This window comes from Bactrocera neohumeralis, chromosome 6 (assembly GCF_024586455.1).
Source record: "Bactrocera neohumeralis isolate Rockhampton chromosome 6, APGP_CSIRO_Bneo_wtdbg2-racon-allhic-juicebox.fasta_v2, whole genome shotgun sequence".
NCBI lineage: Eukaryota > Metazoa > Arthropoda > Insecta > Diptera > Tephritidae > Bactrocera > Bactrocera neohumeralis.
In genome coordinates this window covers 41,045,775-41,060,318 of record NC_065923.1, presented here as the reverse complement: position 1 = coordinate 41,060,318, position 14,544 = coordinate 41,045,775, and the positions used below count along the sequence as shown (strand labels likewise).

Here is a 14,544-nt window from a genome sequence, read left to right as displayed (position 1 = left end):
AAGAGTGTACAGCTGCTGACGTATGCCAGCCTGAACATTCGCGCCGTTAGTTCTGCTTTCTGCAGTCTGGACAAGGAAGCAAAGCAAATGGGTCTAGCAGTGATCGAAGGCAAGACGAGATATCTGCTGACATCAAACAAATAGTCGACGCACTCGCGACTTGGCTCTCACGTCACTGTTGATAGTCATAACTTTGATGTCGTAGATAATTTCGTCTATCTTGAAAGCAGTATAAACATTACCAACAATGTCAGCCTGGAAATCGAACGCAGGATAACTCTTACCAACAGATGCTACTTCGGGCTAAGTATGCAATTGAGAAGTAAAATTCTCCCTTGACGAACAAAAACGAAAATTTATGAGTCACTCTTTATTCCCGTCCTGCTATATGGTGCAGAGGCTTGGGCGATGACAACAACCGATGAGTCGACGTTACGAGTTTTCGAGAGAAAAATTCTGCGAAAGATTTATGGTCCTTTGCGTATTGGCCACGGCGAATATCGCATTCGATGGAACGATGAGCTGTACAAGCTATACAACGACATTGACATAGTTCAGCGAATTTAAATACAGCGGCTACGCTGGCTTGGTCATATTGTCCAAATGGACGAAAATACTCCAGCTCTGAAAGTATTCATCGCAGTACCCGCCGGGGAAAGCAGAGGAAGAGGAAGACTACTCCGTTGGAAGGACCAAGTGGAGAAGGACCTGGCTTCGCTTGGAATATCCAATTGGCGCCACGTAGCGAAAAGAAGAAACGACTGGCTCTGTTGTTAACTTGGCTATAATCGCTTAAGCGGTGTCTACGCTAATAAAGAAGAAGACATATATACATACTAAAGTTTAGTACCGAAATTATTTTCGTTATGCTAACGAAAATGTCGGTAAGTGAACTTGTCAACTCTCATATATTTCATGTAATGAATTCCAATCCTCTGTCTATTTAAGGATAATTTTAATATATTTTTACTGACGGGAGGTATAATATAGGTATAAAACTACCTTTGTCTATGATCTATAATGTAAATTTATAAGACGGAAATTCAATTGTAATTCACTGACAATTTCGTCGAAAAAGATATCTTGAATAACTTTGCAATATCTTTAATATAAAGTTTTGCCAACACCTGACGGTACTTTTCCGGCTTTGATCCTGGCAAGTTGCAAGAGTATGAAATGTTCGGTTACACTCCAAGTTAGCCCTTTCTTACTTGTTTTATATAAATTAAAGCAGCCACTCAAAAAAAATCCCCGATTTTGCTCCTTACACATTCAAGAGTATAAAGTGCTTTGTAGTACCCGAACTTTGCCCCTTACTTATTCTTTAATATACCATACATACATATGTATCAAACTTTGAAATTTTTTGAAATGCACAAAATAAAAAGTTGTTGTTTCTCTCATTACCTTTTATTTTTAGTTAAAGCAAATTCCTACGCCCAACTATAAATGTGAAACATAAAAACAATTTTAAGTGGGTGCATATTAACCAAATCTTGGAATGCAAACAGTGTTCAAAGTCAATGTCGATTACAAGAAGTGATTGTCTACTTAGTATTACAGTACCGTTGTTTCATATCTTCAAGGTACTACATACATTACCGTGCGTGCAGACCGAATTTTGTATAAAAGGTAATGATTTTTCAACCATTGATATCACAATCTACTTACCAATTCATTTGTAAGGAAGTCAAAAAATCCAAAACTAACAAAATGTTCAAGTTGGTAGGTTTGGAACACTTCAACTTAATTCCGTAATTTTGATTTTGTAATTAATGTAATAAAACTTTATTTCTACCAACAGTTCGCTGTCTGCTTCCTGGCACTCTTCGCTGTTGCCTTCGGCGCTGCTAAACCAGGTCTCTTGGCTGCTCCATTGGCTTATTCTGCTCCTTTAGCCGCTGCTCCAGTTGCTGCTGCCTATGCCGCTCCAGTCGCTGCTGCTTACTCAGCTCCCCTCGCCTACACTGCCGGATATGCTGGTTACGTCGCACCCTATGCCAGCAGCTACTCAGCTCACTCGATCGCCCACTCCGCCGCTTTCCCAGCTGCCTATGCCGCCGCTCCAGTGGTTGCCGCCCATGCTCCCGTAGTTGCTGCCCCAGCTCCAGTCCTTGCCGCTGCCGCCCCAGCTGTTGCAGTGCTCAAGAAGTAAATAGAAAATGGCAAGGAGCCCATTTTCTAAAATTTGTATACCTAAATGCTGTGAACCGAAATAAAACGATACTTTGAAACTTATTGAATATGTTTCTTTATATCTTTAAACATAGAGGTGGGAGCCGTAACCCCGTTGCCATTACCACGTCGGTCTTCTTACTTGCTTCAAGCACCAGCCATTTCATATTCGAAAGTATCGAGGAGTTCAGTGCTCTGTCATTGCTAAGGTCAACACCTTCCCTATAAGTAACGATTCTATTTTATTTTTATACTCTCGCACCTAAAATAATTTGTCGGCTGCTGAACTATCTAAGCTTAATCGAGTTAGATATAGACTTAGAAATGATCACAACAGCGGCCGACATTGTTATCATATTATATTATGGCTCATATTAGGTTATTTTATCTTTGGTTGCCGGTTTCTCAAGGTAGCCCAATTATGGCAGACTGTTCTTTGTGGAGCCACAGGAAAAACTTTTGTAGTTGGATATAAGCGCATTGAGCTTTTCCCAAATCTGAACGTCTAAGAGTATGATATTTGCGGTATTTTGGCCTTGATCGGGCAAACGCGGAAAAATCTAGAAGGAAATGTTAACATGATGAGCTCATCAGCTTGCAATACCGCCAGGTACCCAAACCAGTCAATCACTTGGTAACTCGATGCCATAACTAGGCTTAAGTCCAGTAAATAAAGACCATTGCCTTCCTCACTGTTTCCTTGATATTGGGTTTCCACGAGAACTATTGCATGAGCCTTAAGTACTTAAAAATTTCAGTAGGAGGAATACACGTTCCTCCCATCGATCGCAGGGAAGTTCGAAAATAAGATGCTCAAAGTTCGATTCAACTTGACTTTAAGTTAAAGTTCTAATCAATTCTTCCGACAAGACGTTAGTGAATGCCCCCTCGATTTCGAAGAAGCTCTCCTCTACAAATTCCTTGTGCCTGATGGTCTTCATGGTAACAAGAGTGAGCAAAGCAGTGTCCACTGACCTACCTTTGCAATAAGCATGTTGTGCTCTTGAAAGTCGATCCTGAATTGCTATCCCTTAGCAGTTCAATTAGTCTTTGGAAGACTGGAGTTGCTCATGTCAAGTCGCAGTTCGTCTCAGGTAGTCTGAGAAGTATTATCCCAAGGGAAGGATTGCTCGAAAAGTAAGCGTTTAGGAGCAGCTTAAGGGTTACCTGGCTGCTCAAAGTCCAGTTACTATTTCCAACCTTTCAGTACATCATGAACCTTGAATATTCATGACGGCCTACACTTTTTCTAAAATATCTTTTCAGGAAGACTTCTTGACTTTTTTCCGTACTTTGGACTTATAGATATTTCATACTTTCACCACCACTTCTATGGGTATTGTTGAAGAGTCGCCTACTAAACGCTCTGATTTCCAAAAGCTCCAATGTTTACCAGGACGGATTCCTTCTGCCGTTCTTCTAACAGTCTGGAAAAGCTAGTCGGACCTTCTTACATTATAGTTGATGCTAATCAGATTCCTAGACTTTCCGGGATGGCCTTCAGTTCCGTCTTCGCTGCGGCTTGAATCTCCTCTATCGTATAGAAACGGTGTCCCCGGAGCGGTCTTTTGAGCTTGGTGAACAGCCAGTAGTCGCACGGCACCAGATCAGGTGAATACGGTGGTTGCGGAACGATATGGGTTGAGTTTTTGGCGAAATGATCACGAATTACGAGGGCAGTATGGGATGGTGCATTATTGTAGTGTAAAAACCAAGAATTGTCTTTCCACAATTCCGGTCTTTTTAGGCGGATAGCGTTACGCAAACGACCCATAACGTTCAAATAATATTCCTTGTTGACTGTTTGACCGGTTGGAAGGAATTCATAATGCACAACACCACGATAATCGAAGAAAACAGTCAACATGACCTTGATTTTTGAGCGTGTTTGGCGCGATTTTTTGGTCTCGGCTCTCGTTTGGCACGATATTCGCTCGATTTATCGGTTGTTTCGGGTTTGTAAGCATAGATCCAAGTCTCATCGCCAGTTATAATGCCTTTCATGACACCCTGGTGGTCGGAAAGCATCGTTTCACATACTTCAACGCGACGCCTTTTTTCCAAAAAATTCAATGTTTTCGGTACCAGTCGAGATTTGACGCGCTTGAGGCCCAAAACATCTTTCAAAATGGTATAGGCTGAGCCTTTCGATATGCCAACTTCATTAGCAAGGTCTCTAATTGTTAATCGACGGTTTTTCAACACCAAATCTTTGATTTGTTGAACGTGAGCTTCGTCGGTTGAAGTTGATGGTCCCCCTGGACGCTCTTCGTCTTCGACACGTTTACGGCCGGCTTAGAAATCACTATACCACTTGTAAACATTTTCTTTAGACAAAGTCTCATCACCAAAGGCTTTCTGCATCATCCTCAACGTATCCGCAGCAGAAAATTGATTCCGTAAACACAATTTAATGCAAATTCTTTGCTTAACAAATTTCCACATCGCAAAAAACGAAAAACTCACTTTTGACAGCTCACAAAACGACACGTATCTCAAACACTAATGAATATTTTGACATGAAATTTGACATAAATGTGACTGACAGTACTACCAACCTAAAAAAAAATATTTCTCCAAATCCTTCGACGCGCGCAGTTTAAATTCAAATGTCACCTTAATTTTTGGGTAATAAACGTATTGCTTGCTAATGCCAAGAAAATGTTCAACGTTGTCCCCTCAGATGGCGAAAGTATAGAATGTTCGACTGCTTTGGAATTCAGCTCTTGTCAACGTGTATTGATTCTTTTTAAACCATATCTACCCAAAGTTTACTTCAGGTCGATTGCCTACTAAGAGAATGAAGAAGTTTAACGTGCCGGCATTACTAACGCCGGCCTGCTCTTAACGAGTATTTTATTTTTAATTACAACTATAACGGAAAATTGCTACTATGAAAGCTTTGAATAAAATCCATGCGCTTTTCCGATATTTTTTAAACAATGGAAAGGTCCATGCACAGTAATGCCATAAAAGTACATACCTTTTACCAATACTACAAGAGCCACCAGTCATCGCTATAGCAATTAATTACCACCAAATTTAGTACAATACCATGGTGGATTAAAGTCCATGCAATTTTATGAATGGGAACGCTAACTACCAAATACCAATGAAGAGACGGAGAGCGCTTGCGTGCGCTGTTTTCAAATTCGAATAATGCTTACAATAAGCATTGACTCATTGCTGCCCAATTGCTAGTACAGACCCGTACCTCTAACAGTATTCAAGGTTAATTGTGAGGGCGTTCGTAGCATTAGTTGAGTATTGATTGGAATGATGAATTTCGTATAAAAGCAAGTGGTTGACGAACAATTGACATCAAAGAAGTCTAATCTTCAGCATAACCAACAACCCATCAAAATGTTCAAATTGGTAAGTTAAAATAACGCATAGTAACGGAATATTTTTATTGCAATTAATATAACTTTATCTTCTGCAGTTCTCGGTCTGTTTCCTTGCCCTCTTCGCTGTTGCCTTCGGCGCTGCTAAACCCGGTCTCTTGGCTGCTCCATTGGCTTACTCCGCTCCTTTAGCTGCTGCCCCAGTTGCTGCTGCCTATGCCGCTCCAGTCGCCGCTGCTTACTCCGCACCCCTCGCCTACACCGCAGGATATGCCGGCTACGTCGCCCCCTATGCCAGCAGCTACTCCGCTCACTCGATTGCCCACTCCGCCGCTTTCCCAGCTGCCTATGCTGCCGCTCCAGTAGTTGCCGCGCCAGCGCCAGTCCTTGCTGCTGCCCCAGCTGTTGCTGTATTGAAGAAATAAAGGAAATTTCGAAAAAGCATTTTCCGAAACTAATATGGACCTTTGCAATGAAATAAAGCTGAAGATCAGATTTATATAATACAAACTTGTGCATTTTTTCTTTTACTAAAATTTAATTAAACAGATTTTGTTTTAGGCATCAAATGCTAAGTTAGACTAAAAGAGGCTTATTGTATATTGAAATGTTTTGGTTAATATGAGTTACTAAATAATTTTAACTGGATGTGCATGCTTATTCTTGAAAAAGTTAAGATTTGTATTATTACTTTAGCATTATATACAACAAGTACAAGTACAACGAAAGGTAGCCCTTAGGCCTATGTGAACACGTTTCATAATATTTGCAGTTTTTTCTGTTGAGAGAAGCTAACTCTCCCCAAATATTAGTAATTGAAAACTTTTCAGAATATTTTATTTATTTTATTATCTATATTACATTGTTTTGGTAATTCTATTTTCTCATCGAAAAACCTTTAGACCTATACCACAGGAATCGATAGAGCCCCCCAGATGAAGAATATTAACTAATGTTAGCAATAGCATTTCTATGCATTAATGTTCTATTCCTGTATCATTTCTTAAATATTTGTCGCTTAAGACAATGTCAAATCTGTACATCAAAGGATCCCTATTCTAAAATTTAATAATCCATTCTTGAGTTTGCGAAAGGGAAAACATATAATACACTGCGCGTCATCAGGTTAGCACACCGCTGGTTTTACTAGTTTTGGCAAATTTAATTTAAAACTAAAGAAGCTAAAGCTCTAATTGTTTTAGTGGTTATAAACAAATAAATTTTCTACTAAATAAAACAAAAATTAATGATTCTCTATTTATCATTTTTTTTTTTAATTTATTTTTCAAATCAACCAAAAAATTAACAATTTCATTTAGGTCATCAGGTTAGCACACATCACTTCTTTTAAATTTCTTTAACCTTTTCAGATGAGAACTTATTTCTAAACTTATATATTAAATAATTTACGTATTTTTTAATAGTTTTAATAATGAGTCGATCCTCCCTTGTTGAGAATGATTTCGAAGATGCGGTTTGGAAGCGATTCGTATAACTTCCCAATATAGTTCAAAGAAATAGCTGACCATGCACTTTTAATGCCATCAATTAATTCCTCTTTGGTGGAATATTGTCTACCGGACTCGTAAACTTTGCGAGCCAGCCACCCCCACACGTTTTCGATTATATTTAAGTCCGGTGAGTAAGGCGGCCACTGTAATAAATCGACATTTTGTGCTTTAATCCAAGACTTAATCATCAGGGCAGTGTGGATTGGAGCATTGTCGTGTTGGAAGCGCCATGGTACATTTCCAAACAAACTTTTAAAATGGGCAAAAGCAATTTCGAGTACGTTTTTATATGTATTTGCATTCATATTCGTGTTTAAAAATTGCAGGTCGCACGTACCATAGTAGGAGATGGCTCCCCACACCATTACTCCGCCCACACGACTATGAAGTCGATCCAAATGATGTTCCTCCTTCCGAAGATCATGGAAGTAATAATGAAAAGACAACATAGGCCCAATCAGACTTCCAGGCCATGTGTTCTCGTGAGAAATTTAGTCGTAATTCCTTTCGTGCATCGTTAAGTGGTGGTTTTTTCTGTAGTTTCAGTCTCTTCAAGTGTAAGCATTCTTTATAACTCTTTGAATAGTAGATAAACTTGCTTTTACGCCAACATTTGTCCTGATCTTTGCGGTCGACTCGTGAGAGTTGGATACTTCTCTCAAAATCGCTCTCTTATCAATATCGGAAAGCACTTTATTATTACCGCCTTTATTATTTCGACCATATCCCGACTTATTACGTAAGAAATTGTATATAACTTTTCGACTCCTGCCGGTTTTTTTCGATATTTCAGTTGAAAGCTTTAACTCGTCAAAGGCTTCGATTTTTTCTTTCTCTTCAATCGATAACGCTTTTCTTTTACCCATATTAATGAAAATAGAGCACGTGAGCAGTACAAAAAATTTGGTGTCACTCAGTATTCAACTTCCGAAGATAACTGAAAGACAAATTGCATGTGCTAACTTGATGATGCAAAAATTGCGTCATTTTCCGATTAAAAATAGAAGAAAATAACAAAAATCAAATAACGGGACATTAATATGTTCTCTTTGCCAGTGATAGTGCATACACAGATGAAAGAAATAGAAAACAATAAAATAGCAGTTGTTAACAACAACAAAAACAGAAGCATATTCATATTCGGCTGATGAAGATGTGCTAACCTGATGACGCAAAGTGTATAACTATAATACTATACTATGTCAGAGTTGATTATAACTTTTACTTAAATTTAAAAGAATGGAATTTAGATTTTTTATATGTATGAGAGTAAACATGATTATAGGTCGATTTCACTCATTATAATATCGTAAGATAGGAATGTCCTTATATTATTACACAGTAAATTTAGTTAAAATTGTTTGAGTAGTGCCTAAGGTATGGTATGTTTCCTAAAGGTCGGCAATGCTACATATATCCATTGTCCAATTTTGAAACAGGCTCCTCTGAAGCCTCTCCGTACCATATATGTAGACGTGAAAGCAGTTTTAAACTTAGCCGGTATATGGGGAGTGGGTGGAGTTGTCAAAACGATTCCACCTCAGTAAGCGTGGTCAATATAGCTTTAGTGGTTTGTTAGATATGTACATATGAACCTATTAATTGGGCGGCGCCATATCCACTTTTGCAAAATTCTCATCGCACAGTATCCCCTGTAACAATTTACATGTTTTTGGTCTTCATGTTTAGTAATAGCACTAGACGTGATAATGAAAGATTCTGTTATCTCCAATACCAAACTCACATGTGTGGCAGGGAACACTTGTACGAAAATTCATCCCGATATTTCATTCAACTCGTCTCATCATCAAGATCTTTTAAAGGCTGATCCCTTTAGAGCTATTCGAATTTTTTTAAGAAAAAACACACAAAATTTCAAATTTAATGGCAATGTTTACTATCATTCGAAAGAACATTCTTTTCTTTATTGGCATTAATTTTTTGAAGATTGTCTCTTTCAAACCTTTGGCCGCGGCTACGTTTCAGATGGTCTATTCGTTGAGTCAAATTTTCGATAACTCGTTCGAATATTTCCATTGGTAACTGGCGAATTACACGTGATGTTTTGCTCCAAGGCCTGAACCGAAATGGATTGTCCGCATAGACTTTAGACTTTACATATGTACTACCGTGATCAAATTGAAGGGTGAATTTTGCTCATTTCATCTCCTTCAAAGTAATCATGGAAAAATCCTCCGTCGTGATGGCCATCAGAGCCTTCTTCGATTCAGCTTTTATATCCTTAATTGAGTCAAAACGGTGTGCTCGGAGTGGTCATGTGAATTTGCTGAATAGCCAGAAGTTACACGAAGGTAAATCAGGCGAATGCGATGGTTGCGGCACGATAATAGTTGAAAATGTTGCGAAATGAACACGAATAACCAATGCTGTATGAGATGGATTATCGCACTTCTTTGTTCAATAAATTCAGACATAGTAAAAATCGAAGGATTCACTTTTAGAGCCTCACAAAACGACGCGTATCTCAAATACTAATGAATATTTTGACGTGAAATTTAGCATAGATGTCACTAATAGCACTAACGATGTGATATCACACGATTTTGGTGGCCAATCGACGGGACAAAAACGAAAAATTATCTGCACCCTGAAGTGTTCTCACAATAAATGCATTGATTGATGCAATGTGTAAGAAGTGACGCGGTCTTGTTGAAATCAAATATCGCCGAGATAACGAGCTTAAATTTCAGGCATTAAATAGTAGGTTATCATGGCGCGATAACGGTCGCTATTGACGATTAATTACTCACAGGCAACATTTTTGCTGGAATATGGACCGATGACTCCATCGGTCTACAAACCACAGCAAACCGTTTTTTTCTGAATGAAATTACAACTGTTGAGTCTCTTCAGATTGCTCTTCCTCTTAAATGGGCCTCATCGCTGAACAAAATTTGGCTCGAAAACGCCGGATCTTTTCAATAGCCCATTGGGCGCAAGGCGATGTCGCTTGGGAAGGTCGAGCGGCTTCAGTATTTGAAAAAGTACCTCTACTGGCCTCCCCCTTTTATATATATACATAGTTAAGGCAGGAGCGGATCCAGAAATAGTTTTTGGTTGGGAAAATAAACGTTTACTTGAAATATGAAGATTATTGCATTAAACATAGTTGTCTTTACACAGTTTAATATCATGATGGGAAAATTTTAAATCGACCTTTTCATATCAAATCCTACTAAGTTGTAAAAACCCATTATAAATCCTAACCGTGCGATTGACATACTTTATTGCAATGTATAATACGAGTAATGTAGTCAGTTCGTTTATAGATTAGAAAATTTTTACAAAACAAAACGATGTGGGCCAAAGTTTTTAGAATCCTTTGAGAATTTCTTCAATTTCTTGACTTCAATGTCATAATCAATTGTTATCCAAAAGCCTTTGAAGTCAGTCAATAAGGTTTTCCGTTCCTGGGTTTTCAAAGAACATACTTTCCCCATTTGCCCCACTGAAATTTTGAAGCATGTTCGTTGAAAGACGAGCACTCACTTAACGTAAGAAACAAGGTGTCTGGTTTTATGCGGCCTTAGCGCATGCAAATTTCATTGCTACAAATATTTGCATCGTCAAAGTCAATAATGAACAACAATATTTACAGTTATAAACACACACACACGCTTTGGGGACTTCCTCAGCAATTGAAAATCAAAGTCAATAGCAAACAATGACGCATTCAATTAATATTGCAAACCCGTTAGTTTTGGACACTTCAAGGTTCAGTTGGGCGTGCTATGTGTGCGAATAAGACAAAGATGGTAGTTTGTTTTGCAAAGTGAACTTCATATAAAAGCAAGTAGTCTGCATAACGCATATCAAAACTCACTTACCACTTCAACTCCAAAGAAGTCCAATCTTCAGCAAAAATTATCAACATGTTCAAATTGGTAAGTCGTGTAGTTGAGATGTGAAAACTCTGAGATTTTTTATAATGAAAAATCGTATATTCCTTTTTTCTTTAGTTCGCTGTCTGCTTCCTAGCCCTCTTCGCTGTTGCCTTCGGTGCTGCTAAACCCGGTTTGTTGGCTGCTCCTTTGGCTTACTCCGCTCCTTTAGCTGCTGCCCCAGTTGCTGCTGCCTATGCCGCTCCAGTCGCCGCTGCTTACTCAGCTCCCCTCGCCTACACCGCAGGATATGCTGGTTACGTCGCACCATACGCCAGCAGCTACTCCGCTCACTCGATCGCCCACTCGGCCGCTTTCCCAGCTGCCTATGCTGCCGCTCCAGTAGTTGCTGCCCCAGCGCCCGCGGTCGCTGTGTTACGCAAATAGATAGGAAATTTTGTGATACTTAGTTAACGAGAATTCTATTTTCTAAAAGTGATACGCTAAATGTTGCGAAGCGGAATAAAGTGAATCTGTTGATTATATAAAATAGCCCCGAAACATTTGTTCTGTCATAGATTCATTTCTTATATTCATTGCGGTGTAGTTAGGTAGTGTTTGATGTAATTTACTGCAGTAGGAGGAGGCTGTTTTTTGGGTTAGCCTATAAAAGGAGGTTAAGAAACAAAAATAAAAATCAGTGGAGAACAGTGGTAAATTGACTCAAAAACCAATAAAAGCCTTTTTAATTTTGTTTACTAAGTCGTCACTAAGTTAATGTAACAGTTTTAGTTTGTTTGGATAACTCGGCTTGTGTTGATCCCACCTGGTTACACGACGACCCTGGTTATTAACACCAGAAAGCTAAGTGTCTCAGATGAGAAATTTTTCCAAGCATTGACAAATGCTATTAAATTTCATAATAGTTTCTTGATTTCCATCTATGCTAAAGGTCCCTAACTATTTTAATAATAATTACTGTCTTTAAAGTAGTCTAGGTTATAATAGGCGGTACAAATTGGTTACGGTCATAAGACAAATTCATTTTTTTTTATAATATTACCTTGTCCCGATTGCGTCGGATTGAGAACGTTGTTGCCCTCTATCGTCGCTGGACCTCTGAACTTCATCTGAGCGTGACAGACGCTGGTCCTTCTGCATAAGCACGGAACTTTCACTCACTATTATACTTGCTTTTAGTAAGGTTCAACTTACAGCAATCGTAGAAGATCTTACCGGTCATTGCTCAATAGGCCTGCATGCTGAAAATTTTGTCCCACGCTAACTGTCAAGATTGGATTGACGAAGATAAGATAGTGGCATCTTTTATCCGCCATTTTGCTTTTGCATGACTGACCTTGAAACATCGTGTCTTTTTTATTTTCGGGGAACCGAAATAACCAGATATAGATATCAACCGCCACAACATATTACCACCATCGTGTTTTGCTGTTTATTTTTATTTTTTTTATTAAGTGCAGTACCAGGTTTTCTTCAAACAAGCTTCTGTTCTTTTATTTCAAATATGCAAAATTTGCTTTTATCTGAGAAAAACCCGTTTCCAAAACTCTGCCGACCTGTTCTTTAATGATATAAATGGCTTCTTCCGTGCGCCTGGTCTTTGACAACCAGTTGTTTTAAATATTTTGCACACGCTGCCACTGCAAATGGTTATCTGGAACCTTTCTTCAACATCTTTCGTAACATCTAAAATTAACCCCTTGGGATTTTTTTACATTTCCTTAGGATAAGCGTTTTTCACGGTCACTTTCAGCTATATGGATATATAACTGGTGTATCTAACCGAACTTTGTTTCCTTAATTATAACCTGTACAGGCTATATTAAGTTTGCCTCGAAGTTTATAATACTCAGAAGGAAACGTCGGAGAAAATATAAAATTTATATGGACGACGACAGCCTGACGAGCTAAATCAATTTAGCCATGGTCGTCTGTCTGCCTGTCCGTATGTTTGTATATACGCCTTCTAGTCCGCCGGCTTTTGAGATATCAATCTGAAACTTTCCACACATAATTTTCTCTCCAGGAAGATTCTCATTTGCCGAAACCGCCGATATTGGATCATAATAGCATGTAGCTGGCATATTTCTTGTATGGAAACATTTTGTATTTGATGAGATATCTGCACAAAATTGAGCATAGCTTACGATATGGGCCAAGATATCAGTGTAATCACCGCAGAAGCTGTTTGATCGGACCACTGTATTATATAGCTGTCATACAAACTGAACGATCGGAAAAGCGAGATATCTTCAAGACTTCGACAAGTGTTATTATTCAAGACAAATGTGCAAACTGCAAAGCAATTGTTCAGATTGGATCACTATAGCATATAGCTGCCATACAAACTGAGCGCCAAAATCGTGTTTTTTAAGCAATTTTTTTATACTACTACTATATATACGAGTATTAGTTTCGGTGTAACTTAAGTTAACGTTTTTTTCGTGTTTTCAAGTTCCGCTTCACAATCAGCCACAATTCGTTTCTCGTTTTCCCTCAAAAAGGGTTTCCTGCACTGATACACTTATTTGCGAGAGTGCGGTGTTGCATTTCGCGTTTACAACATGCCTGCCAGCCTCATTAGTGGATACCGTAGTTAGCTGTTAAAATAATTTAGCATGAAAGTAAACGAGAATTTCCTAAGAAGAAAATACTCACACACCTTTATGTATACATACTTAGCTATTTCTGTATTTCTATATTCTACGGCGCGTATCGTTTTACAAATGGCTTAAAAATTGTAGGCAAAGAATGAGAAAGTTAAAAATATGCATTACACCGTTGTCTGTCTGGCAGCGCCCTAGACTGATTTGTATAGGCTCTTATGTAATTCCAAAGTATCAAATTTAATGTGGACACGCACACACATACACATAGACCTGCACTTGTTAACAGCACATTTATGCCGCTTTTCTGTTGATGCCTTCATTTTAAAGCTGCTTCACACTTCTCAGCTCTCTTCGCTCGATTTATGAGGCTCCGAAAACATTATTTACACCTGCTTTAAATGCTTCTGTGCTGTTTTTGTTTCGGTAGCTAGCCATTAAGATGTGTGTGTGTGTGTGAGTACGCCTCGCCTTAATTTGTATGCTGTGCAAGCTCGTGTTTCATTGAAATTTGCAGTTGAATTTAATGACTGACAGTGCACGCACATGTAATACCAGGGTTCAGCTTAACCAGAAATCATTGGGGCGGAGTTTTTCACGCTGCACTTTTTAATTAAATTTAAACACACAAACCAGTCTTTGCTTTCGTTAATTTAAAAGTCGCATTTACAATATTAAATTAAAGTATAATTAAGAAAACTAAATAAACTTAGACTCTTTGTAAGCTATTGGAAGTGGATTATGAAGCATTATAGCTTATGATTCTATGAGAAAAAACATTTACAGTCAATTATAATTAAATTAAACTGAACTTTTATATTTATGACAGTTTGAAATTGACACTAGGTCTCCATATATCTCGAAAAAGAAATATGTTCGTTCTATAATTGACTTTTTCTTTTCAAGTAATGAGTAACAAAACTTTAGCCGTTTCTTGTTGTAATCACTGTAATCACTTACATATGTAGGTAATTCGTCAAATTTTTTGGTTGATAAACCGGTAGTCGCATATAAACGTTATTATTTCCAAAGTACAGAGCCAAAG

General features: G+C 38.4%; 2 protein-coding genes and 1 long non-coding RNA gene across 4 annotated transcripts; 2 read left to right on the top strand and 1 right to left on the bottom strand.

Annotated features, from left to right (window-relative positions):
- The first annotated feature begins 1,713 nt into the window (after window positions 1-1,713).
- On the top strand, window positions 1,714-2,155 carry LOC126762887 (pupal cuticle protein C1B-like). Its single transcript, XM_050479933.1, has 2 exons — window positions 1,714-1,725; window positions 1,805-2,155. The coding sequence occupies exons 1-2, from the start codon at window positions 1,714-1,716 to the stop codon at window positions 2,153-2,155; spliced, it is 363 nt and encodes a 120-aa protein (XP_050335890.1).
- An 8,718-nt stretch (window positions 2,156-10,873) lies between these two features.
- Window positions 10,874-11,424, top strand: LOC126762893 (pupal cuticle protein C1B-like). Its single transcript, XM_050479939.1, has 2 exons — window positions 10,874-10,935; window positions 11,011-11,424. The coding sequence occupies exons 1-2, from the start codon at window positions 10,924-10,926 to the stop codon at window positions 11,317-11,319; spliced, it is 321 nt and encodes a 106-aa protein (XP_050335896.1). The 5' UTR covers window positions 10,874-10,923; the 3' UTR covers window positions 11,320-11,424.
- A 43-nt stretch (window positions 11,425-11,467) lies between these two features.
- Window positions 11,468-13,743, bottom strand: LOC126762915 (uncharacterized). Of its 2 annotated transcripts, XR_007667529.1 has the most exons (4): window positions 13,572-13,743; window positions 12,109-13,493; window positions 11,936-12,027; window positions 11,468-11,536 (listed from the first exon to the last, which is right to left on the bottom strand). It is a non-coding gene; the product is annotated as an uncharacterized LOC126762915 (long non-coding RNA). The 2 variants fall into 2 exon arrangements; XR_007667528.1 differs by having other exon boundaries at window positions 11,936-13,493.
- Window positions 13,744-14,544: the final 801 nt, after the last annotated feature.